Source organism: Lolium rigidum, chromosome 6, assembly GCF_022539505.1.
Source record: "Lolium rigidum isolate FL_2022 chromosome 6, APGP_CSIRO_Lrig_0.1, whole genome shotgun sequence".
NCBI lineage: Eukaryota > Viridiplantae > Streptophyta > Magnoliopsida > Poales > Poaceae > Lolium > Lolium rigidum.
This window is the reverse complement of record NC_061513.1, coordinates 4,600,435-4,625,767: the sequence shown is the minus strand read 5'-3', so window position 1 is coordinate 4,625,767 and position 25,333 is coordinate 4,600,435. Positions and strand designations below refer to the sequence as shown.

General features: G+C 44.7%; 2 protein-coding genes across 2 annotated transcripts; both read left to right on the top strand.

The window, feature by feature from the left end:
* Nucleotides 1–17,319: 17,319 nt before the first annotated feature.
* LOC124663199 (probable magnesium transporter NIPA4) lies at nt 17,320–20,280 on the top strand. The gene is made up of 9 exons (XM_047200925.1): nt 17,320–17,461; nt 18,102–18,158; nt 18,242–18,332; nt 18,428–18,588; nt 18,718–18,845; nt 18,928–19,065; nt 19,446–19,538; nt 19,709–19,814; nt 19,909–20,280. The coding sequence occupies exons 1-9, from the start codon at nt 17,335–17,337 to the stop codon at nt 20,031–20,033; spliced, it is 1,026 nt and encodes a 341-aa protein (XP_047056881.1). The 5' UTR covers nt 17,320–17,334; the 3' UTR covers nt 20,034–20,280.
* A 1,195-nt stretch (nt 20,281–21,475) lies between these two features.
* Nucleotides 21,476–24,507, top strand: LOC124662051 (DEAD-box ATP-dependent RNA helicase 58, chloroplastic-like). The gene is made up of 10 exons (XM_047199937.1): nt 21,476–21,645; nt 21,715–21,808; nt 21,909–22,022; nt 22,140–22,235; nt 22,539–22,643; nt 22,768–22,926; nt 23,087–23,155; nt 23,433–23,522; nt 23,880–24,020; nt 24,112–24,507. Exons 1-10 carry the CDS (start codon nt 21,476–21,478, stop codon nt 24,394–24,396), a joined length of 1,323 nt encoding a protein of 440 aa, XP_047055893.1. The 3' UTR covers nt 24,397–24,507.
* Nucleotides 24,508–25,333: the final 826 nt, after the last annotated feature.

Below are 25,333 nucleotides of genomic sequence, written 5' to 3'. Positions count from 1 at the left end.
CGGAGACGTATCAGCATCCCCAAGCTTAGTTCCTGCTCGTCCCGAGCAGGTAAACGATAACAAAGATAATTTCTGAAGTGACATGCTACCAACATGATCTTAATCATACTATTGTAAAGCATATGAGATGAATGCAGCGATTCGAAGCAATGGTAATGACATGAGTAAACAAATGAGTCATATAGCAAAGACTTTTCAAGAATAGCACTTCAAGACAAGCATCAATAAGTCTTGCATAAGAGTTAACTCATAAAGCAATAACTTAAAGTAAAGGTATTGAAGCAACACAAAAGAAGATTAAGTTTCAGCGGTTGCTTTCAACTTATAACATGTATATCTCATGGATAGTTGTCAATGTAGAGTAATATAACAAATGCAATATGCAAGTATGTAAGAATCAATGCACAGTTCACACAAGTGTTTGCTTCTTGAGATGGAGAGAAATAGGTGAACCGACTCAACATAAAAGTAAAGGAAAGGCCCTTCGCAGAGGAAGCATTGATTGCTATATTTGTGCTAGAGCTTTGGTTTTGAAAACATAAAGAGAGCATAAAAGTAAAGTTTTGAGAGGTGTTTGTTGTTGTCAACGAATGGTAGCGGGTACTCTAACCCCCTTGCCAGACAAACCTTCAAAGAGCGGCTCCCATTTTATTTTATTTTTGTGTGGCACTCCTTCCAACCTTTCTTTCACAAACCATGGCTAACCGAATCCTCGGTGCTCGCCAACAATCTCATACCATGAAGGAGTGCCTTTTTATTTTAGTTTTATTATGATGACACTCCTCCCAACCTTTGCTTACACAAGCCATGGCTAACCGAATCCTTCGGGTGCCGTCCAACAATCACATACCATGGAGGAGTGTCTATTTTTGTTAATTAATTTGGGACCTGGAATCCCATTGCCAGCTCTTTTTGCAAAATTATTGGATAAGCGGATGAAGCCACTAGTCCATTGGTGAAAGTTGCCCAACAAGATTGAAAGATAAACACCACATACTTCCTCATGAGCTATAAAACATTGACACAAATCAGAGGTGATAAATTTTGAATTATTTAAAGGTAGCACTCAAGCAATTTACTTTGGAATGGCGGAGAAATACCATGTAGTAGGTAGGTATGGTGGACACAAATGGCATAGTGGTTGGCTCAAGTATTTTGGATGCATGAGAAGTATTCCCTCTCGATACAAGGTTTAGGCTAGAAAGGTTATTTGAAACAAACACAAGGATGAACCGGTGCAGCAAAACTCACATAAAAGACATATTGTAAACATTATAAGACTCTACACCGTCTTCCTTGTTGTTCAAACTCTTTACTAGAAATTATCTAGACCTTAGAGAGACCAATTATGCAAACCAAATTTTAGCAAGCTCTATGTATTTCTTCATTAATAGGTGCAAAGTATATGATGCAAGAGCTTAAACATGAGCACAACAATTGCCAAGTATCAAATTATCCAAGACATTTTATCAATTACTACATGTAGCATTTCCCGTTTCCAACCATATAACAATTTAACGAAGAAGATTCAACCTTCGCCATGAACATTAAAAGCTAAGAACACATGTGTTCATACGAACCAGCGGAGCGTGTCTCTCTCCCACACAAGCATGATGGATCATATCTTATTCAAACACAAACAAAAATAAAAGCACACAGACGCTCCAAGTAAAGTACATAAGATGTGATGGAATAAAAATATAGTTTCAGGGGAGGAACCTGATAATGTTGTCGATGAAGAAGGGGATGCCTTGGGCATCCCCAAGCTTAGACGCTTGAGTCTTCTTAGAATATGCAGGGGTGAACCACCGGGGCATCCCCAAGCTTAGAGCTTTCACTCTCCTTGATCATATTGCATCATTTCCCTCTCTTGATCCTTGAAAACTTCCTCCACACCAAACTCGAAACAACTCATTAGAGGGTTAGTGCACAATAAAAATTAACATGTTCAGAGGTGACACAATCATTCTTAACACTTCTGGACATTGCATAAAGCTACTGGACATTAATGGAACAAATAAATTCATCCATCATAGCAAAAGAGACAATGCGAAATAAAAGGCGGAATCTGTCAAAACAGAACAGTCCGTAAAGATGGATTTTATCGAGGCACCAGACTTGCTCAAATGAAAATGCTCAAATTTAATGAAAGTTGCGTACATATCTGAGGATCACTCACGTAAATTGGCATAATTTTTTGAGCTACCTACAGAGAGGCAGGTCGAAATTCGTGACAGCATAGAAATCTGTTACTGCGCAGCAATCCAAATCTAGTATGAACCTTACTATCAAAGACTTTACTTGGCACAACAATGCAATAAAATAAGATAAGGAGAGGTTGCTACAGTAGTAACAACTTCCAAGACTCAAATACAAAATAAAAGTACTGTAGCAAAATAAACACATGGGTTATCTCCCAAGAAGTTCTTTCTTTATAGCCATTAAGATGGGCTCAGCAGTTTTTAATGATGCACTCGCAAGAAATAGTAGTTGAAGCAAAAGAGAGCATCAAGAGGCAAATCCAAAACAAATTTAAGCCTAACATGCTTCCTATGCATAGGAGTCTTGTAAATAAACAAGTTCATGAGGAGCAAAGTAACAAGCATAGGAAGATAGAACAAGTGTAGCTTCAAAAATTTCAGCACATAGAGAGGCATTTTAGTAACATGAAAATTTCTACAACCATATTTTCCTCTCTCATAATAACTTTCAGTAGCATCATGAGCAAACTCAACAATATAACTATCACATAAAGCATTCTTATCATGAGTCTCATGCATAAAATTATTACTACTCCCAACATAAGCATAATCAATTTTATTAGTTGTAGTGGGAGCAAATTCAACAAAGTAGCTATCATTATTATTCTCATCATCAAATATAGGAGGCATATTGTAATCATAATCAAATTTATCCTCCATAACAGGCGGTAACAAAAGACTACTATCATTATAATCATCATATATAGGAGGCAAAGTATCGTCAAAGTAAATTTTCTCCTCAATGCTTGGGGGACTAAAAATATCATGCTCATCAAAGCCAGCTTCCCCAAGCTTAGAATTTTCCATATCATTAGCAACAATGGTATTCAAAGTATTCATGCTAATATGTTCCATGGGTTTTTTAATTTTCGGATCAAACCATCCATGTCTTAAATCAGGAAATAGAATAAGAAGCTCATTGTTGTCCATTATGCCAAACTAGTGTAAACAAGAAACAAAAAGATGCAATTGAAGGATCTAAAGGAAATAGCTTCGAGCACACACACAACGACAACAGAAAAGTACTTTACCTGGGACCGGAGTATGAGTGCCTTTTACCTTTCCTCCCAGGCAACGGCGCCAGAAAATAGCTTGATGTCTACGGGAGCTTCTATTCTTGTAGACAGTGTTGGGCCTCCAAGAGCAGAGGTTTGTAGAACAGCAGCCAAGTTTCCCTTAAGTGGATCACCCAAGGTTTATCGATCTCGGGGAGGAAGAGGTCAAAGATATCCCTCTCAAGCAACCCCGCAACCACAAAGCAAGAAGTCTCTTGTGTCCCCAACACACCTAATAGGTGCACTAGTTCGGCGAAGAGATAGTGAAATACAAGTGGTATGAATGAATATGAGCAAGTAGTAACGGCGCCTGAAAAGTGCTTGTCTGGCGTGTGGTTGATGGTGGTAATATTGCAGGAAGTACAGATGCGATAAAAACAATAAACAAGCAACGAGTAGCGATATTTAGGAACAAGGCCTAGGGATCATACTTTCACTAGTGGACACTCTCAACATTGATCACATAACAGAATAAATAGATAGATACTAGACTCTACACTCTCTTGTTGGATGATGAACACCACTAACTGTGTAGGATTACACGAACCCTCAATGCCGGAGTTAACAAGCTCCACAATATTCGATATTCATGTTTAAATAACTTTAGAGTGCATGACAGATCAACATAACCAAACCAAGTACTAACATAGCATGCACACTGTCACCTTCACACTACGAAAGGAGGAATAGATCACATCAATACTATCATAGCAATAGTTAACTTCATAATCTACAAGAGATCACAATCATAGCCTACGCCAAGTACTACACGATGCACACACTGTCACCATTACACCGTGCAGGAGGAATAAACTACTTTAATAACATCACTAGAGTAGCACACGAGATAAATTGTGATACAAAACACATTGCAATCATAAAGGGATATAAATAAGCACTTCACTATGCTCTTCATAACAAGTGATAAGTATTCTGTGAAATATAGCCTAAGAGACCCACACGGTGCACACACTTCGTCACCTTTACACACGTGGGACAAGGAGTCTCCGGAGATCACATAAGTAAAACCCACTTGACTAGCATAATGACATCTAGATTACAAGCATCATCATATGAATCTCAATCATGTAAGGCAGCTCATGAGATTATTGTATTGAAGCACATAGGAGAGAGATGAACCACATAGCTACCGGTACAGCCCCGAGCCTCGATGGAGAACTACTCCCTCCTCATGGGAGACAGCAGCGGTGATGAAGATGGCGGTGGTGTCGATGGAGGAGCCTTCCGGGGCACTTCCCCGTCCCGGCGGCGTGCCGGAACAGAGACTCCTGTCCCCCAGATCTTGGCTTCGCGATGGCGGCGGCTCTGGAAGGTTTCTCGTACCGTGGCTTTTCCGTCTCGAGGTTTTAGGTCAGGGACCTTTATATAGGCGAAGAGGCGGCGTCAGAAGGTCAACGAGGCGGTGACACGCTAGGGGGGCGCCCCCCCTAGGCCGCGCCGGGCTATCGTCTGGGGGCCCAGTGGCCCCCCCTGCGCGACTCTCGGGTGTTCCGGAAGCTTCGTGGAAAAATAAGATGCTCGGGCCTTGATTTCGTCCGATTCCGAGAATATTTCCTTACTAGGATTTCGGAACCAAAAACAGCAGAAAACAGCAACTGGCCCTTCGGCATCTCGTCAATAGGTTAGTTCCGGAAAACGCATAAATATGACATATAATGTGTATAAAACATGTGAGTATCATCAATAAAGTAGCATGGAACATAAGAAATTATCGATACGTCGGAGACGTATCACATAGCACCAATTAATCAAGCAATAGCAGCATGACCTGCACATGACACTTCACTAAAGCTTCAGTAAAGCAATTAATCAAGGCTTTCATGTAGTGCTTGACAGGCAACAACTGCAAGCAATGGGATCATAATTCAATCCCTGTGCACATACCAGATAAATATCATCAATTAACACCAACTTTCTCCCCCCCTCTCTGTAATTAGCCAAGTTATACAGAATAAGAAAAGGGGAGCACATCAACATTTCATCGAGCACAACAGCAGCACAGTAGCACATCAGCATTTCATCGAGCACTTTGTGCTCGCGCGGGAGAGGAAGAGGGAGGGGAGGGCAGAGGTGGAGCTCACCGACAACAGGGGTGGAGGAGAAGGTTGACGATGATGGCAGGGGTGGAGGAGGAGGAGGACGCGGCGGCTCCTCCTCCTTGATGCGGCGCCGGACCCTCCTCCTGCACGCCGCGGCCCCTCCTCCTCCATGCCGCAGCGGCATGTGCTGCTGGTGGCGGGGATGGGTGGAGCGTGGCGGCATGCGGCCCTCGCGGAGGAAGGCAGCAGCGACGGCGCTCACCATTGAAGGCAGCGACACGCGGTAGGGATCGAGAGGGGAGAGAGGGGGTACGGGCGAGGGAGGGGGTACGGCAGTGATATAAGAGGCACTATTTCTGTGGCGCACCAGAACAAGTGCGCCACAAAAATAATTATTTTTGTGGCGCACCAGAACTAGTGCGCCATAGAAACACTTATTTCTGTGGCGCACCATGCCCTATGCGCCATAGAAATAACTACACTAATAAACTAAGATCTCACCTATAAGGCTTTTCCTACTAGTGCATGCTAGCACCAGGGATCGACCGGAGTGACCGCGTTCCTGACTTGGATGTATCCTAGTTGTAGTACCTGATGCATGTGTCCCTTTGTCTGTCGTTGTATTTCACTTGGTATTGGCGTTGGGGTGTCTCACCTCTGCATTTTATGCTAGGGATTTCTAGTTTCGTGCCCCTGCTTCGTTAGTTGTACTCAGTTTTCCCCAGCTCGTTAGTTTTTCCTCAGTTTTCCCCTCCCTCTAGTTTGAAACCCCTCGAAGACGCGGGTTGCCGTCGGTCGGAGGCCTTACCGTTACCGTGAGGTCAGTTCCTCGCTGACCGTCTCGTGCTGACGGGTGGATCCATCTACCGATGATGCGTGGGCCGTTTTATTTCCTGATTGTATACGCGGTGCTGCCAATGACAAATGGGGCCTCTCTATGGGGCTGCCGCAGCCAATGACCAGTGGGTCGTCTATTTATTTATAGAAAATTATATATTGCCGCTCTGTGGGGCCTCCGCAGCCAATGACCGCTGTGGTCGTCTATTTTATTTAGAGAATATAATATAGAGCCGCTCCGTAGGGGTCGCCTCAGCCCATGGCACGTGACTATTTTCGCAGCTTAATCTAAAGTGACTCTTATGCTAAACATTGTGCATCCCGACGTTGACCTAGCGAGTGGCGGCGAGCATAGCCGTTCCGACCATGCCGATATCGGCATCGGCATCGGCATCGTTTGGAGGATGTGGTGCTCGAATAATAGTGGAAATGCGATATTATTTTTTACATGCATAATATATAGAAAATAGCTAGATCTCTAAATCGATGCATATGAAGCTACATATATATTCTTGGTCATAATCCCCTTAATTATCTAAAGGGGATGGATGCATGGCTTCACGTCGTCGTCGCTTTCATCGTCAGTATCTTCGTCGTCTGAGTAGTAGTACCTCCTGCACATTGTTCCGTCGAACACCTTCACCGTGAGCACATCATCGCCTTCATATTTGAAGTGTACGAACCAGCCGAAATCCACACCGTGCGCGATGGCGAATTTCTCCCAGCCCTTGTCGAGGTACATCCGGCCTTGTCCGTCAAATAGGACCTCCACGGTCCGGAGACAAGGACCGCAATCAGCCTGCTTCGCAGATACACCTTAGCTGGCTCCTTGCCGTCAAGATAGTCCGCAAATTTTTTTGGGAGTTCCTGCAAAGAGATCGAGCGCCGATCGTTTGAAATTAGGGAACCCTTGAAATTAAAGGTTTTTTAGAACATGCCCATAATTAATCACATGCATCATATATGTGGGAACGCGTACGTACCTTCTTGACCAAAGGGTCTTCATAGACGACGATGAAGAACTCCTCTATGATCAATGGCAGTGTTGACGGTGGTGGTGGCAATGATGATGATCCCCTTCCCCTTCCCCTTCCGGTCCGCGTCCGAGACGTGGAAGCCATGGCAATGGATAAAGTGTATGTGAACGAAAAGAAGAGAGAGGCAGAACCTATTGACACAAGGGATGGCCGTGTGGGTGTTTATAAGGGAGAGATGACCGTTGTAGGGTTTACACAATAAAATAAGGAGGAGATGACCGTTGTGGGGGTTTATACACAATAAATTAAGGAGGAGACGACCGTTGTGGGGGTATAGTTTATCATTTTACCGTGAAAAGTAATGCCTAAAAGGAAAGTAATGGCTACAAGAAATCGGTGATGGTTTATCGTTTTTTGCGTGAAAAGTAATGGGTACAAGAAATGGGTGATGGTGTATCATTTTTTGCGTGAAAAGTAATGGCTACACGAAATGGGTGATGGTGTATCATTTTTGTGCGTGAAAAGTAATGGCTACAACAAATCGGTGATGGTTTATCATTTTTGTGCGTGAAAAGTAATGGCTACAACAAAATCGGTGATGGTTTATCATTTTTTGCGTGAAAAGTAATGGGTACACGAAATGGGTGATGGTGTATCATTTTTGTGCGTGAAAAGTAATGGCTACAACAAATCGGTGATGGTTTATCGTTTTTTGCGTGAAAAGTAATGGGTACACGAAATGGGTGATGGTGTATCATTTTTGTGCGTGAAAAGTAATGGCTACAACAAATCGGTTATGGTTTTTCGTTTTTGCGTGAAAAGTAATGGCTACAAGAAATGGGTGATGGTGTATCATTTTTTGCGTGAAAAGTAATGGCTACAACAAATCGGTGATGATTTATCGTTTTTTGCGTGAAAAGTAATGGGTACAAGAAATGGGTGATGGTGTATCATTTTTTTTGCGTGAAAAGTAATGGCTACAACAAATCGGTGATGGTTTATCATTTTTTGCGTGAAAAGTAATGCCTAAAAAGAGTTTATAATTTAGCTCGTGAAAAATAATGCAGAAAACCAAACTTTGCGTGAAGCTAACCGACGACGAGAGAGAGAGAGGGTGGTGGCCCCGACCGGAGAGAGAGATAGGGGTTATCCCGCCCGTTAGATCATACGATCAACGGTCGCCGGGCACGATCCGCGTGACATGGGCTAGACCAATCGGGGCAATGTTGGGCGTCCGTGAGAGTTTGTGAAGGGAGAGGGCAAAACTGAGTAGTATCAAGAAACCAAGGGCAAGTGAGTAGTAAAACGGACTAAGGGATTCAAATATGAGATTTAAAAAATGGAAAATGCGTGTTTTGTACAATGAAACCCATCTTGGGCTACCTCAAACTATTTGCAATACAAATCTACATGAGTGTGAAAATTATGGTCTCATTCAGACAAAGTATGTTTTGGGGAAAGCTGTTTTGGGTAGGGCTTATTATGGAAAACCATGCACCTTCATAGCTACTAGGTGATTTGAGAAGTGGCAATTTGTGGTGAAACTTGATTTATCTACGATTTATCTATGATTTGAGAAGTGGAAATTTGTGGTAAAGACTCCATGAGTAAGTGCCACTCTTTTTCGGAATTTTTTGCACATTAAATAACTCATTTAACTAGTTAATCCCATTTGTTGACTCTCTCGTTGACCAGCCACTTGAGGGTAAAACTGAGTATATTGCACTAGCCGATATTAGCACTCAAGGTGAAAACTGAGCATACAAAAAATGCTAGTATATGACTCGAGGGTATACCCGAGTATATCTAAATTTCCGGGGTTAGACTCGAGGACGCGTGTTGCGGTGCAGAAGTGGAAGACGTGCCATTGTTGACGCGTGTCGCGGTGCGTGACGTGGAAGACGTGCCATTGTTGATGCGGGTCGCATTTAGGACGCGTAAGCCCCTCTCTCCCTCCCTCTCGCACACAAGTACGTCTCATTATCGCTCACGCACGAAACCACCCCTCTCACGTCCCATCAACTTCTCCAAAAACCCCAACCGCCGTACGAGCCCTCCCCTGCCGGCGATGGAGAAGAAGAATGCGCCGGCGGCCATCGCCCCCGAGCCCGTCGCCTCCGAGCCCGTCGCCTCCGAGCCCGTCGCCGCCGAGCCCGTCGCCGCCGAGCCCGTCGCCTCCGAGGGCGGCGCATCCGAGGGCGGCGCATCCAAGCGCGGCGCCTCCGTGAACTGGGCCGGTCTCACGGCTGACGGACCACTTCACAAGATCGGCGAATGCTTATTGGCGAAAGAGGAGTACGTGGACAGCTACTCTGCTATGAGGCAAGTCGGTAGAAATTGGCGCTCAGGTTTACTCGATCCCGACGTGCACCTGCACGAATGGATCATGCTACACCACGCCCTTCCACGCGCCACTGAGTTCACCTTCCTCCATCTCGGCACATCCCGCTACGTCACCATAGATCTATCTGCAGTTCGTGCAAGGTTCAAATTCCTCGGCTTTTCCCGTGGCGTCACCATAGATCTTATTTTCAATCTTAGTGCTGAATATTATCTTTTCAATATATTTTAGATTCTACTTCGTCGGCTTTTCCCGTGGCGTCATCGTGCTTGCCCAGAAGAACCCGCCGCACAAGATACGGCTTATGAACCCACTCACAAAGACATCAAACACTATGTTTGAGGCGCGGATGCCAACCTGTTTTTCCGGATTCGGTCGCTGCAATCAACTCCCGACTATGGTCTTCACTTGCGGACATTACCCGGAGGAACTTGGTTGGGTCGATGAGAGCACTCCAACTAAGGATATATATGAAGATTGGGGAGAAGGAAGATTTTCGATCAAGAACCATAGTATGCGTTGCATTACCCCGTTCAATGGTGAACTATATGCAATAGCTTCGGACAATTTTGAGTCCGGAAGAATAGTGTGCACCAATGTACAGAAGCAGCAGCGCGCGAACACTGTCAAGATGGAGACACTAATTTCATTTCCAGAACTTGGACATCAGAAGTTCTACCTTGTGAAGTCGGATGGTGATCTGCTGCTTGTGTTGTTGGTCAGCGCGGCTTTGGCGGGCAAACCATTGGTGTACCGTGTGGACACTCAGAGCCGCTCTCTCCATCCGGTCGGTAACATTGGCAGTAATGCCTTCTTCGTGAATTATATCCGGTGTATCTCCGTCGACACCGAGTGTACCCGACACTTCAACCTGGCAGCATCTACTACACGGATTTGGGTTATATCGAGAGTACTCTCATGATACAAATGCCCGAGATGAGTGGCCACTACGTGTGGATAGAATAGGACTCTACGGTTTGAGAAATGAACACAGGCCATACCGTTTGGAGGATGTATTGGCCTCACACTCGCAGACGGAAGGAGTTCAATGAATATTTCCTTGGGGAAATGCACGAATGGAGCGACGAAGAAATATATGGGGAGGAATGAAGAACAAATTCATTCATCCTAATCTTCTTGTTGTCCATACATTGCGTGCGTGATCTTGTATATTTTTGCAGCTTAGTTTGTCGTGAACATTAACAATGTTATTGGCTGCTTTTGGCTGCTGTATGCAGTTTACCTATGTATTATACTTAGTTTTCTCGATTATGCTTGCTGTGAATTTATCATATAATAGCTTCTAGATTTGCTACTAGATTTGCTGCCATATTGGGCAAAAAACGAGGGCCAAAAGGCATAAATAACCCCAGAGATTTGCTACTAGATTTGCTGCCATATTGAAGAAAGACAGAAATAGAAGCTTCTCTAGATTTGATACTAATTTGGTGAAAAAGACAGAGAGAGAAAGAGGGGAAAAGGTGCTCTTAAAAATGCCAATTTGGGCCGAGAGAGACAAAACCCAGCTCCCGCTCACGTGCAACCAAACGCTTCTCGTCCCTGTCCCACGCGGTCCCTTTCTACCAGCCCAACGCGACGCGGCCCCACATGACGCGGCCCCACGGACGACGCGGCGCAACACATCGGCACGTAACGTCCAAATAAACGGATTCCTTCCGTCTGAGCTCCTTCTGCGGGTCTTCAGACAAAGGCTAGGGTAAAACTGAGGAAAAACTAAGGGGCTGGGGAAAACTGAGCACAACTAAGGAACCGAGGGCACGAAAATAGAAATCCCTTTATGCTAATACTGTTATGTGTGCATGGATCGGAGATCCGTGGTGGTGTTGTGTGAACTTTGTCGTAATTTTACTTTTTCGGTGCATGGTTTTATTAAGTTAAAGCCGGGCTCGTCTCGAGCCTATCGTCTATAGTGTGTAAGTTTGTCACAGGAACCGTACATGGAGCTGGTACGGGTTTCATGTTATATAGTGGGGCATATTGTACATTGTATGTTGTATCCAATACACAATACGTATGGTATACAGAGAGAGAGAGAGACCTATTACATTGTCTAACACCCTCCCTTAATCGAAACATGCTGACAGGTTGAGATTACGCTTTAATTCAACAAGCTTCTTAACTGGAAGTGGCTTAGTAAAACCATCTGCAACTTGATCATTGCTTGAAACAAAGTGAATGGCTAACTGATTACTTGCAACTCTTTCTCTGACAAAATGAAAATCAATTTCAATATGCTTGGTACGAGCATGGAACACATGATTAACTGAGAGATAAGTGGCACCCAGATTATCACACAAAATAGTCGGCTTTTGTTTCAACCTTACTCCAAGTTCAGCAAGAAGAGCTTCAACCCAAATCAATTCAGCAGTAGCATTGGCTAATGCTTTATATTCAGCCTCTGTGCTAGATCTAGACACTGTAGCCTGTTTCTTTGCAATCCATGAGACCAAATTCGGTCCAGCAAAGATAGCAAAACCACATGTAGAGCATCGATCATCAATGTCCTCTGCCCAATCTGCACCAGAGAAAGCACTCAAGAAGGTGGATGATGAGGGTGTGAAAGTAGTTCCAAGTTTTATTGTATCCTTGACATATCTAAGAATACGTTTTGCAGCTATCCAATGTTCAGTGGTAGGAGCATGAAGATACTGACAGACTTTGTTTACTGAGAAAGCCAAATCAGGTCGAGTTAATGTCAGATACTGTAATGCTCCAACTATGCTTCTAAACTGAGTACAGTTATCAGAGCCAAGAGGTGTACCACGTGTGAGAGACAGTTGTTCAGAAGTAGACAAAGGTGTTGGAGCTGACTTACAATGTTGCATGCCAACCTTCTTGAGTAAATCTGTAGCATATTTTTCTTGTGTCAAAAGCAAACCATTGTTCACCTTTTAAACCTCAATACCAAGAAAGAAATGTAGATCACCAAGATCCTTGATAGCAAAGTTCTCATTTAGATCTTGAAGAAGAGATGTAATAGCATAACTGGAAGAACTTGCTACTATGATATCATCAACATAGACAAGAACAAATATAGTGATGCCTGACTTGTTAAAAAGAAATAGAGACGTGTCAGCCTGAGCTTAATCTGGAATACCATGCTCTTGGTGCTTGTTTCAGATCATACAATGCTTTATCAAGTCTGCAAACATGATGTGGTGCATGTGGATCTTCAAAACCAGGAGGTTGTTTCATATAGACCTCCTCTTCCAGAACACCATGAAGAAACGCGTTCTTGACATCTAGCTGCCTTAGATGCCATCCACGAGAAACAACAACAGATAAAACAATTCTGATAGTAGCAATTTTAACCACGGGACTAAAAGTATCCTCATAATCAATGCCATACCTTTGTTTGTATCCTTTTGCAACTAATATTGCTTTGTATCTCTCAATTGACCCATCTGCTCTTCTCTTAATTCTATATACCCACTTGCAATCAATCAAGTTCTTATTTTTGCTTGGGGGAACAAGGTGCCATGTTTTATTTTCCATCAACGCATTAAATTCCTCATCCATCGCCTGACGCCAGTGTGAGTCATCAAGTGCCTCAGAAAAGGGTGGATGGTTCTCTTGTAGAAGAAAACAAGCCATATCGAACTGTACCATCAGTATACCTTTTTGGCTGTCTTATACCTTGCAGCAATCAAGTACAAATACGCGAAGGTGGAACAGCAGGAGAAATAGGTGGTGGTGTAGGCTGATCTTGCTCCTGTTCATGTTCTGAAGACGCCACAGAAACGCTCTCACCATCGCTAGCCACAGACGATCCAGAGAGGACAGGATCAGCAGTAGGTTGTGGAGAGACAGCGGGCGTCGCAGTCGAGGCGGGCGACGCAGACGAGCCGCCAGATGTCGCGCCAGGGCTGGGCGAGGGTGCGTGGCCACCACGCGCAGCCGACAGCGTCAGGGACCGCCCGCCAGGTGGAGCGCCAGGATGGGCCGGAGGCGTGTGTCCGACAGATGCTGCCGGAGCATCTCCGCGCGACCCGAGGGCGGGAGAATCAGCCTCGGGCTGAGGCTCCTCGGGATCGGACAAATCTGCAGCTGAATCTGCATGGCTTTCAGCACTGGTTTCGTCTTCTTCTGCCTCATGGTCAAGTTCATTTTCTGCAGGAATTTCAACACTGTTTTGCCTGAAATTTTCATCAGTATTTTCTGCAGCTTGCAACACATTAGTAATAGGCACAATAGGCACATGATCATCAACATTATTTGCACCCTCATTAGACTCAGATATGATGTGAATGATGGAAGAAGAAGAATTTCTTTCCTAAGGAGAGGGCTAGCATTAGGACGCAATGAGGCAAAAGGAAACACATTTTCATCAAACACAACATCACGAGAGATATACACTCGTCAAGTATTTATGTCTAGACACTTGACACCCTTGTGAATAGGACTATAACCAAGAAACACACAACGAGTGGAGCGGAAAGCAAGCTTGCGAGTGTTGTAAGGACGAAGATTGGCCAACAAGCACAACCAAAGACTCGAAGGGCATCATAGTTTGGTGCCATATGAAGGAGACAAACATATGGGGTACTCTCTGGGGTGTAAGCTATCTTATTTTTCCTAAGTACTTGTTGAACCACAAACGAAGATGGATTTCCTAGACGGCGGTGCCATGTAGAGGATGATGGCTTTATTGTGATGTATGCATGCTTGGAGGACGCAGTGGAGATGGGCATCAATGGATATAGGCCTCCATAGCAAGGGCCTCTAAAGAGGACGTGTCGAGTTGTTTGGTCCTTGATGAAAAAAAAGAAAGCATGAAACTCAATGAACACATGATTATCAAGAGTGAACTTATGAACGGATAAAAGATTTTTAGATGCACTAGGAACATGTAGTATAGCATTGAGATCAAACGAAGCATGATGAGTGCGCAAAGTTGAATGACCAATGTGACTAATGTGCATACCTGTGCCTTCAGCAGTGCGGACCTGATCGCGGCCATTATAGTCATCATGAGTGGAGAGCTTATTCAGTTCACTAGTGATGTGATCAGTAGCGCCTGTATCATAATACCAGTTTGTATCAACTCCATGGGAAGCAAAGTTTGCATCCTTGTGAACACGATCTCCATTGTCACGACGATCACGATCCTCCTCATAACTCCAACAACAGTCTTTGGCAGTGTGACCATAAATTGTGCAGATTTGGCAAGTGGTGTCAACAAAGCGGGTGGGCTGGTGATCACGACGGCGCCCACCATCATCACGCCGATCTCCATCATCACGGCGGCGGGGACGGTCATCATCACGGCGGCGATCTTGATATCCACCAGTATCACGGCCTTGGTAGCCACCATGGTGACCACCACCACGGCCACGCCCATCATCCTCACGACGACGTGGGCGATCAACACGCCACCTGTCCTGGCCACCTCGATCATCGTGTCAGCGATCCTAGCGTGGAGTAGCACGGTCATCACGCCAGTTAGCCTGGCCACCACGGTCATCATGCCACCGATCCTGGCCTCGAGATGGAGCACCACCACCACGGCGAGCAAGGTGGGCAGAGGAGGTGAAGCTTGTATCTTCTGTCTTGTGCATTCTGTCAAACGCCTGAACTTGGCCAAACAAGTCAGATAGGGTGGTGTTTGGGTTGGCACGGACAACAGTGATCAAATTGTTGTATTCCCCACCGAGATTCTTCAACACATACCACACAAGTTCATCATCATCTATAGGCTTCCCAACAGCAACAAGCTCCTGAGCAATGATCTTCATCTAGGAGAAATATTTTTCAGCAGACATGGTGTTCTTCTTAGTCTCAACAAGTGTTGTCCTGAGATGTTGCACACATGATTTTGACGAGGCAGAGACATGAGTGTTGAGATTATCCCAAACTTCAGCGGACGTTTCAAGACCAATGACATGAGCTAGCACATCCGGAGACAAAGCATTCAACAGCCAACGAAGAACTTGTTCATCTCGAGCAATCAAGGAGGCATAGTTGGGGTTCTGAACAGTCACCTTCTTGCCGTTGGAATCTTCTGTTTCGAGGACTTTTGCAGGAGCCTTGTCTTCACCTTCAACCATATCGAGCACACATGCACCTCGGAGGGCAGGGACAACTAGCGCCTTCCAGATGAGCGCATTCTCCCATGTGAGAAGCTGGGTCGGAGGAGCACCGAGGGCAGCGGCCAAAGTAGTGGCGGAGGAGGACGAAGCCATCTAATGCGTGGAGTAGATGCGTTGTAAGATCTAATTTTGTCGGCGGGTTTTATCGGCGGCGGCTAAAGGAGCAGAAGCGACGGTTTTGATGTCTGAGTGTTTGGGTTTTGGGCGGCGGCGGCTTGAGGAGCAGCGGCGGCGAATTTGTTGTTCTGGAAGGTTTTGGGTTTTGGGCGGCGGCGGCTAAGGAGCAGCGACGACGAGTTTGATCGTGGGTTTTTGGAATTTGGACGTGTAGATGTGGGCGGCGGCGGCAGCAGGTGGCTTGCGGCGGCGACAAAAGTTTTTGGATGGCGACAGCGGCGGCTGGTATCCAGCGGCAGCGGCGGCGACCGGCTTGGCAGCTAGGTCAGGGAAGAGGTCGCTCTGATACCATGTGTAAGAGCATGTCTAACAGACCCCTTAAAAGGGCCAAACCCGTATAATAACCGCCAAAATAAGGGGTTGGGCGCTACCCGGCCGTCTAGCAGACCCCGTAAAACAAGCCCCCACATCGATTTTTTACAGTTTTGGCTACGGGGCGGCTCTTCGCCCCTTACTTGTATGGGGCGGGAGGCTGAATACAGGGCCAACCCCTCATCCCATTTCACTAGGGCGCGCGGACATTTCAGAATTCCCAACCGTTTTCCCCGCGCCACCGCCATAGCCACCCGCGCGCCGCCGCTAAAAACAGAATATTCCGTAGGATTCTGTTTTACGGGGTGTGGATACGGGGTCTGCTAGCTAGGACGAGTTTTCGGTCAGCGAAAAGTGAATACATGGCTCTCTACTCGTGTTTTAAGGGGTAGAAAAATAAGGAGTCTGTTAGACATGCTCTAAGTTTGCCACGGGAACCGTACGTGGAGCTGGTACGGGTTTCATGTTATATAGTGGGGCACATTGTACATTGTATGTTGTATCCAATACACAATACGATGGTATACGGAGAGATAGAGAGACCTATTATATTGTCTAACATATAGAACCCGATGTTCAATCCTTCAACAGGTACAAAAGTTTGGGCAGATGTTCAGCAATTATTTATCTGAACCGTCTCTTAGGCAGGTTGAAGCTTGCAAAAACAGTAATCTCTCCGTTTTGTGTTTAGTTCATGTTCTAGGTTTGGTTAAAGTTAAAATTTATTTTATTTTGAGTTCTAGGTTTAGTCAAAGAAAATTTATCAAACTTTATCAAGAATGTAGAAAAAAAACTATAATAACGAAGACATTATAAATGTTAACATTTCCTTCAAATATTTAATTAACCTTCATAATTTTTTAGCTTTAACTATGATCTAAATAAGCAGGGACGCAACGCATGAAGCAGTACATAGCTGCAATAATAATTCAAAAACAGAGAATATGGAAAGTCGATAGGTTGCAAGTGTCTGCTTCTTCATCTTTGTCAGTACCTTCCAACACAACACCAACGAACCCCGCGCGCCTCCACACCCAGACCTCCGCTGCCGCTGCCGCCGTGGCCGGACCCCGTCTCCCGCCCGCCGTGCCGCCGATCTGTCCTAATCAGGCGCTGCATGAGGACAGCGCGGACTCGCCCCTCCTTCTCCTCCTCGTGGCGGCGCTAGGGCTCGGCCGGCATGGGCGGGAGGTGGTACAGGGGCATGTCCGCGGACAACTTGAAGGGGCTGGCGCTGGCGCTCTCCTCCAGCCTCTTCATCGGCGCCAGCTTCATCATCAAGAAGAAGGGCCTCAAGAAGGCCGCCGCCTCCTCATCCGGCGTCAGGGCCGGTAATAGATTTCTCCTTCTCATATATGATGCGCAACTGGAGGGCGTTTCATTTCAGCACCAATGCCTTGGAGGCTTGGACGAACAAATTTTCCCTTTTGACAACTCACCTTGAAGTCGGCAAACCACCTATCATGGATCCCTCTGATGTTAATGTCATTATACATTGCACCTCACTGTGAGCCATGTGTTAAATGCTCAGAATTGGATTTCTGAAACCTTCCTGCTATATGTTGTTTTTAATCCGTGTGTTCTGAAGCTCTGAAGAAACTTGATGCTTATATTCAGAAACAGAATGACTTGTTGTTTGCTTGCACTGAATGTTGTTGAAGGTCTCAAAGTTTACACCACTGTGTGTGCTTCCAATGTTAATACTATTAGATTTTGCGCCTCATTACAAGACATGTGCCAAATTCTCCGAACTGAATTTGCATTCTTCCTGCTACACAGAGACCCAATTCCACTGCTGCACTATTTATCTGTGTGGTGTGAAGCTCTGACCAAACTTGTTGATTTCCCCAAACCGTTATATCCCATGTACCCGGTGACCATTTATACCACCATTACATCCCAGGCTCACATGACCATTTGTATTCCAAGTGTTGTGCTTCATGTGTATACTAATGCTCCATGCTATCACAGGGGTTGGTGGTTATTCTTATTTATACGAGCCTCTTTGGTGGGTTGGCATGATAACAAGTGAGCATTGTTCTCTAAGCTCTGTTTTATTTCTGTATCGGTACCTCATTTTGCACTCTCTATCTTTCTAAATTCTCTTGCAGTGGTTGTTGGGGAAATCGCGAATTTTGTAGCTTATGCTTTCGCGCCAGCTATTTTGGTTACTCCTCTTGGTGCTCTTAGCATAATCATCAGGCAAGGCTTTTGTTCTACAATATCCTGTGTTCTTGTTTCCTCTTATGAGATCCTTACTGATTTCATCATTAATTTGGAGTTCCATTGTACTGCAGCGCTGTACTTGCACATCTAATGCTGCGGGAGAAGCTGCACATATTTGGCATTCTCGGATGTGTCCTATGTGTTGTGGGGTCCATCACCATTGTTCTTCATGCCCCGCCAGAGCGTCAAATCGACTCGGTTACAGAAGTTTGGGGTCTGGCTACTGAACCAGGTACTGCCTATTACATTGTTCACATTCGGCCAATTTCTGAATGTTACTTGAAGCTGTAATTATGCCTGTGCTTTATCAACCTCACAATGATTAACAACCAGTGCTGACTAGCTGATTGTTGTTTTTCAGCCTTCATGTGTTACGTAGCCGTAGTACTTGCTTTAGTTTCTGTACTTGTGTGCAAGTTTGTTCCACTTTATGGACAAACCCATGTCATGGTGTATATTGGTGTTTGCTCTCTCGTAGGTTCTATCTCGGTATGTTCTCACTAGGTTTGCATCCTTGTATTTAATGTTTTTTAGTTGTATATATTGCAGACTTGTTTGCTGAACTGTGCAGGTTATGAGTGTAAAAGCTCTTGGGATAGCTTTGAAGCTGACATTTTTGGGGACGAACCAACTCATATATCCACAGACATGGGCTTTTACTATGGTTGTAATCGCATGCATCATTACCCAAATGAATTACTTGAATAAGGTATTCTAGATTTCTTCTCTCTGAACCAGCCTTCTGTGACCTAGCATATTGATAAAATACGAGGGTGATTGGAGTTTGGAAACTATTCGATACAAACAAAAGAGAAATGGCATACAGTTTCTGTTAGTTCCACCCCGCCTAATCTATCAGTGTTATTTTAGCCTCAAAGGTTTAGAATTTACAATAGATTCATGCCCCTTGGTAGGAGTCTTGTGTGTTACTAGAGATATCATTTGCTAAATACAAGTTCATGAACGGTGCATTCGTGTAAGCGGAAGGAATGTTCTAGATGCTGCCTTATAATTCTTAGCTCAACAAACCGTATCAGTAGGCATTTGTAATTTATTTTTCAAAAATATGACAGTTACCCCTGGATGCAGGCCCTTGACACGTTCAATACATCAGTTGTTTCCCCCATATATTATACAATGTTCACATCTTTAACCATCTTGGCTAGTGTCATTATGTTCAAGGTATGATGATTCGACCACTTAAGCTAGTCTTTTGTCTCTATCCATCTTTCACTTATTATCTGTCAAGGAGTTCTAGCCATACTCTCCAACCACAAACGCTTGCCTTCTACTCTGAACATCTCAGTTTTTTGCTTTGAACGTCATTTCACTTTGTACCTATCTACACACAGGACTGGGACAGGCAAAACCCGACGCAAATCGTGACAGAGATGTGCGGCTTTGTCACAATCCTCTCGGGGACATTTCTGCTTCACAAAACAAAGGACATGGCTGATGGTGCTACGATTTCTTTTTTAGCATACTGTCATTTTCATGTTCCTTTGTTGGTCGCGTGCTCTGAAACCACATTGTCTGCTGTGTATGGCTGCAGGGCTTTCGAATTCACCTTCATTCCGTCTTCCAACGTCTACATCAACGCGGCCCTCCAAGCAAACCGATGAATACAGCGAAGGAATTCCTCTTAGATCGTCGGAGTCATTCCGGTCATCACACTAATAACCTTTTATTGATCTTCACCGTGTTAGGGCGCAGGAGCAACCTTGCACTCCAAACTGTTTCATATGCGTTGTAGTCTAGCCGCTTCCTATGCTCAAGTCCGAAGCCGCTTCCTATGCTCAAGTCCGAAGGCACCTTATAGATGGTTAACATAGCACTATAAAGGAAAAAATGTTGTTGGTTCTGTACTTTTGTATGATGGATGATCAAAGCAGATTGCTGAAAAATGAACATATTGTACTCTGTTGTTTAAATGGTTTTCATACCAGAGCTGACGTCCTTTTTTTTGCGGGAACCAGAGCTGACGTCCTTAACAAGCAATTGTGCCCAACATCTTGCAAAGCCTGAAGCTAGCTGTGATTTTAGCTTCTCCGAAGAGAAGGTTTTAGAACTTCGAGCATTTAAGCGTAGCTGCGTATCATGAGCAGAATCATGCCACTCTCTGTTGCAACCTCCAACTTCCTTGTGGCGATCTTATTTCTATAACCTGATGATAAAATGAAAATATAAATAACAAGAAATCCTTCCAATTTGACCTCCCAAACAACAATTATTTTTGGCTACTTTACAGTACTACCTCCGTTCCATAATATAAACCGTTTTGGGTTTATATTGTGGAGGGGGAGTAGTATGAATTGAATGTACGGTTGAGATTGACCGAAATAGATTAGACCCAGCAAGTCCATCAAGCGGTAATTCTTGGATACTTTTTTTGGGCAGCCCCTATAGGCTGACTTGGTCGGCGGGGGCATGCCCGCACACCCCAAGCTGGGTTTTGGGCCGGTGTAGCATTTTTTTTGTTTGCCTTTTTTGGTTTTCATTTCCTTTTTCTTTTCTGATGTTTTTCTCTGTTTTTGTATATTTTAAATATAAACTTTTTTATTTTTCATAAGCTAAACACAACACTTTGGCCCAAGCCTCGGCGACTAGCCGCATTCCTCTCATCAGAAATTAGCCAGAGGTTAGGAGGGGCAACAAACATGGCTATATTAATTTGAGAATAAGTAGTCCCCGTGGCTATCTTGACGTGTTTGAATCTCTTTTGGGATATTTAATTTTTCTATCTTATTGTTTGAACTATGTCATTTAAAACATGTTATTTGAACACTGTGTATGAACCATTGTTGTTTGAACTTGTGTCAAATGGAGTTTGTTTGAGAAAAGGTATGAAAAGGTAGTCTTTCCTTGCACACTATCTCCATATTCTCTAGAAAATTATGGAGGATCATGTAAACCAGTTTTAGAGGCTTAATTTTTAGCGAGTCGAGCCCAACTCTACTCGCGGCCCGGCCTACTTCCGGCCCAACCCCCAATCTCCATCTCCTTGTCTCAAAAAAAAAAAATCTCCGGCTCATCCACTTGTCTCCCCGCCACCGGCACCGCTCGCTCGCCGGCTCTCGAAACCCCGCCGGCGACTGCCGCCCAGCCTTCGGGCTTCCCTCATGGCATCGGCAGCATCCACAGCGACGTTCGCCGGCCACCTTTATCCACTCCCCAGCACCACCCGCCTCGCCCCATCCGCGTACCGCCCCTGCCCCCGCCCACTTCGCGCCGTCGCCGCCACCCTCCGCGAGGTCTGCGCCGGCCGCGTCCCGGACCACGTCATCCAGAGGTAACAGAAGACAAGTTCCATTGGTCTCGAATTCTCACTGAAGACAAGTTCCGGCGCGCCATTTTGCAGGGCCGAGGATGTCGGGTACCTGGCGCCCACCGAGGTGCAGGAGCAGTCCCTGCCGCTGCTGCTCTCCGGCCAGGACTGCATCCTCCACGCTCAGGTGGTCGCCGCCGCATTCTGGCTCTGTCAGTTTCTTCAGACATTTCAGACTGTACAATGGCAATGTCATCTCAGTTTACATTTGTGGGGGTTGGATGTAGACAGGTTCTGGGAAGACGCTGGCCTACCTCCTGTCAATCTTTTCGGTGGTAGACGTGGGGCGGTCCTCCGTGCAGGCGCTGGTTATCGTCCCGACACGAGAGCTCGGCATACAGGTGAGGTGAAATGGTGAGCTGTTGTTTTGCTCTGAAATGTTGTTGATGCTGTGTTATGTGCCCGGTGATGAGGTCTGACTCGCATGTTAACTGTCAATACGCTACTGCAACTGCAAGGTCACCAAGGTTGCTAGACTTCTCGCGGCCAAGACTTGCAACGTCATGGCTTTGCTTGATGGTGGGATGCTCAAAAGGCAAAAGAGCTGGGTAAAAGTAAGTAACCATCTTTTGGTGGATTTTGTGTCTGTGCCATATGCAATACTTAACTGCACAGACATTCTGGTACACAAAAAAAAATGACATTGCTAGGTGTACATCTCATATTGGTGAAGTGTAAGGTCCCGTTATGTTTGTATGATTATATTGCATGACATAGCAAGGAAAGTCGGCTTGGTAGATATGCCCATCCATCCGTGTATAATTTCTTCGTACTAGACACAGATAGACAGTTGTTATGAATGTATCTCTCTTATCTTCTGTGCTATCTCCCTGCTAACAACTTCGGCCTGTTGCCAGGCAGAGCCCCCTGTAATAATCGTGGCGACCGTTGCAAGCTTGTGTCAAATGGTTGAGAAGCGTGCTTTCAGTCTTGGATCCATCAGAATATTAGTTATCGACGAGGTGACCGCTATATTCTTCAGCCACAGAGCAAAATCACGTATCAGTTGTCTACATGTCTTCTAAGATGCCATGCTTATTCGTTCAGAGAGAGATTAGCTAATGTAAAACCTTGTTGTTTTGTCAGGTTGATTTTATTTTTGGATCGTCAAAGCAAGTGAACCCCCTTCGTAAAATATTGAATTCTTACACAGCAGCTTCCAGTCGTCAAACCATATTTGCTAGTGCATCGATACCTCAGCACAATCGCTTTGTGCACGACTGCGTACAACATAAATGGACCAAGGTAGATCTAACATCCATTCACCTGTCATGGACTGTTGGGATTGTTTGTCAGTTGTCACACGCGATGAATATGCATTCTCATTGCTGTCTGAATGGCTGTGCATTTTGAACTTCAGGTACAAGTGCTAATTTTCACATTTGTGTGTCTTGTCTTTGTGCAGAGCAATGTGGTTCATGTTCATGTCAACCCTGTACAGCCCATGCCTTCACACCTAACTCACACATATGTGGTGAGCATATATTTTAAATGGTTCACTTTCATCGTAAAGTTCCCCACTTATTTCCTGCAAAGATACATTTCAATTTGCTCATCCCTCTCTTCCCACGACCGCAAACACTTACTCACATGCATGGCAGACCTTCTCTTATTCTAAATAATCCCGTGGACGTTTCCCTCTGATCGTGAAGTGCACAAGCACAAGTTGCACGATCAATCTCCTTGTTCCTGAAAGTTCTTTTTTCACCAGTCTGATTCTTAATCCTTATGACAACACAATCAATGTACAGATCTGCAGTAAGAAGGAACGGTTGCATGTTTTGCTAGCCTTGCTGGAGAGGGATGCACCAAAGTCGGTGATTATATTTGTCGCTCAACAGGTAATAATATAAATTAATTCATTTTATGACTTGCCATTGCCATGTTGATTATGAAATTGCTGTAGTTCCATGGGATATTGTTTCACCTGCTTCCTGAGGTGCTAATTATGAACTATCATAAGGGATCTGTCATGTTTTCAGTTTCTGCTAATGTAGGGTCGTGATGCTATGGTCAATGCCCAGTTCAAAATCTGAATTAGTTTCATTCGAGAAACTTGTATTCATGTATAAGTAACAATTCTGGTTAGTTTAGTAGTTGATCACGTGATTGCTGTGTTGCCAATTTCCTGACTGAAATGATCGTAGTAGTCTGAGATCAATATTCTGTTTGATAACCATCGTAACCATTTTCTTCAGTCCGAGAAATCCAAAAGGGCTGGAAATCCTCCTTCGACCACCCTTGTTGTTGAGTTTCTGAGAACCGAGTACAAAGGTAGCCTAGAGGTGCTTCTACTAGAGGAAGACATGAATTTCAACGCCAGGGCTACCTCATTCACCGTAAGTGCACCCATTCCAATTGTTGTTGCCGAACTCCCAGAAACTTTATTATGTTGATTGAAAGAACCATCAACATAATGTCCATCTGCAGGAAGTCAAGGAAAAAGGTTTCCTGCTAGTTTCTACAGACATAGCGAGCAGAGGGTTTGATCTTCCGCAGACCAGCCACATATACAACTTCGACCTCCCTAAGACGGCAACCGACTACCTTCATCGTGCCGGAAGGACAGGGAGAGAACCGTTCTCCAAGTCGGAGTGCACCGTGACGACTCTCATAACGGAGGAGGAGCGCTTCGTGCTGCAGAGGTTCCAGAACGAGCTAAAGTTCCAGCCTGAGCAGCTGCCCTTGGAATCCATGTTCACTTTTAGCTTGTGAGGTTCATCTGGGGACTGGATGTAGATAGTTTTCCCCTCCCAGTTTTTATCCTTGTAGCTACTTATAGTTTCAGATCTACCTTGGTGAATAGTTTATATGTTAAAACAAACACTCCTGAATCTTAGTCACTAATTACGACAACATTAGGAAATACTATCAACAGAGGTAATGTGAAGCACGAAACCAATTCAAGTTAATCTTGAACATCACCGTAAAAAAGTTAATCATGAACTTAATCAGTTTGGTGAACACTTGAAAAAGCAGAAAAGACGATTCAGCTAGGGCTGGCGATGGAATGTTGCGTGAGCGATGCTCAGGGCGCCATTGAGCTGTGCTAAGCTGATTCCTTGCTCGCCTGACAACTCCTTGTGGTCCGTGGATTGCCATCCACACCTGCCTCTCAATTTTAAGGTAGAATATGCGGTGATGCCATGTGGACATGAAATGCAGGACGCCATTGACAGCCACTCCGTCATTGAACTGACTAGCAATGGATGGGCGCGGCGGCACGCCGCGCCAACTGTGTTATACGATTTTAAAAACACTCTTAAATTAGTAGAAGTAGTGATTTTTTTTGTTGTTTAAACTATATGTTTTAAGATAGTTGGTAACAAAATCTCATAGTGCATGTATAGGTGTGGTTTATACAATTTATGTAAGGTAGAGATAGAGTGTACATGCTTTTAATATGAGTGACATTGTCACTACAATGTCAAATATTCCACAGTGAACAAATATGTTCCCTCATGTAAATTCTGACATGTTGTTGTAGGTAGAGTGGAAGCAGCAGAAATTTAATTTCCAGCCACACGGAACTGCAGAAATTAGCTTGAACAGTACACGGCACGCCTTAATCATTTATATGTACTTATCTACAGACGTTTGGCATCATAATACGATGAAAGTACTTGTAGAGGTTTTCACAAACATAAATGAA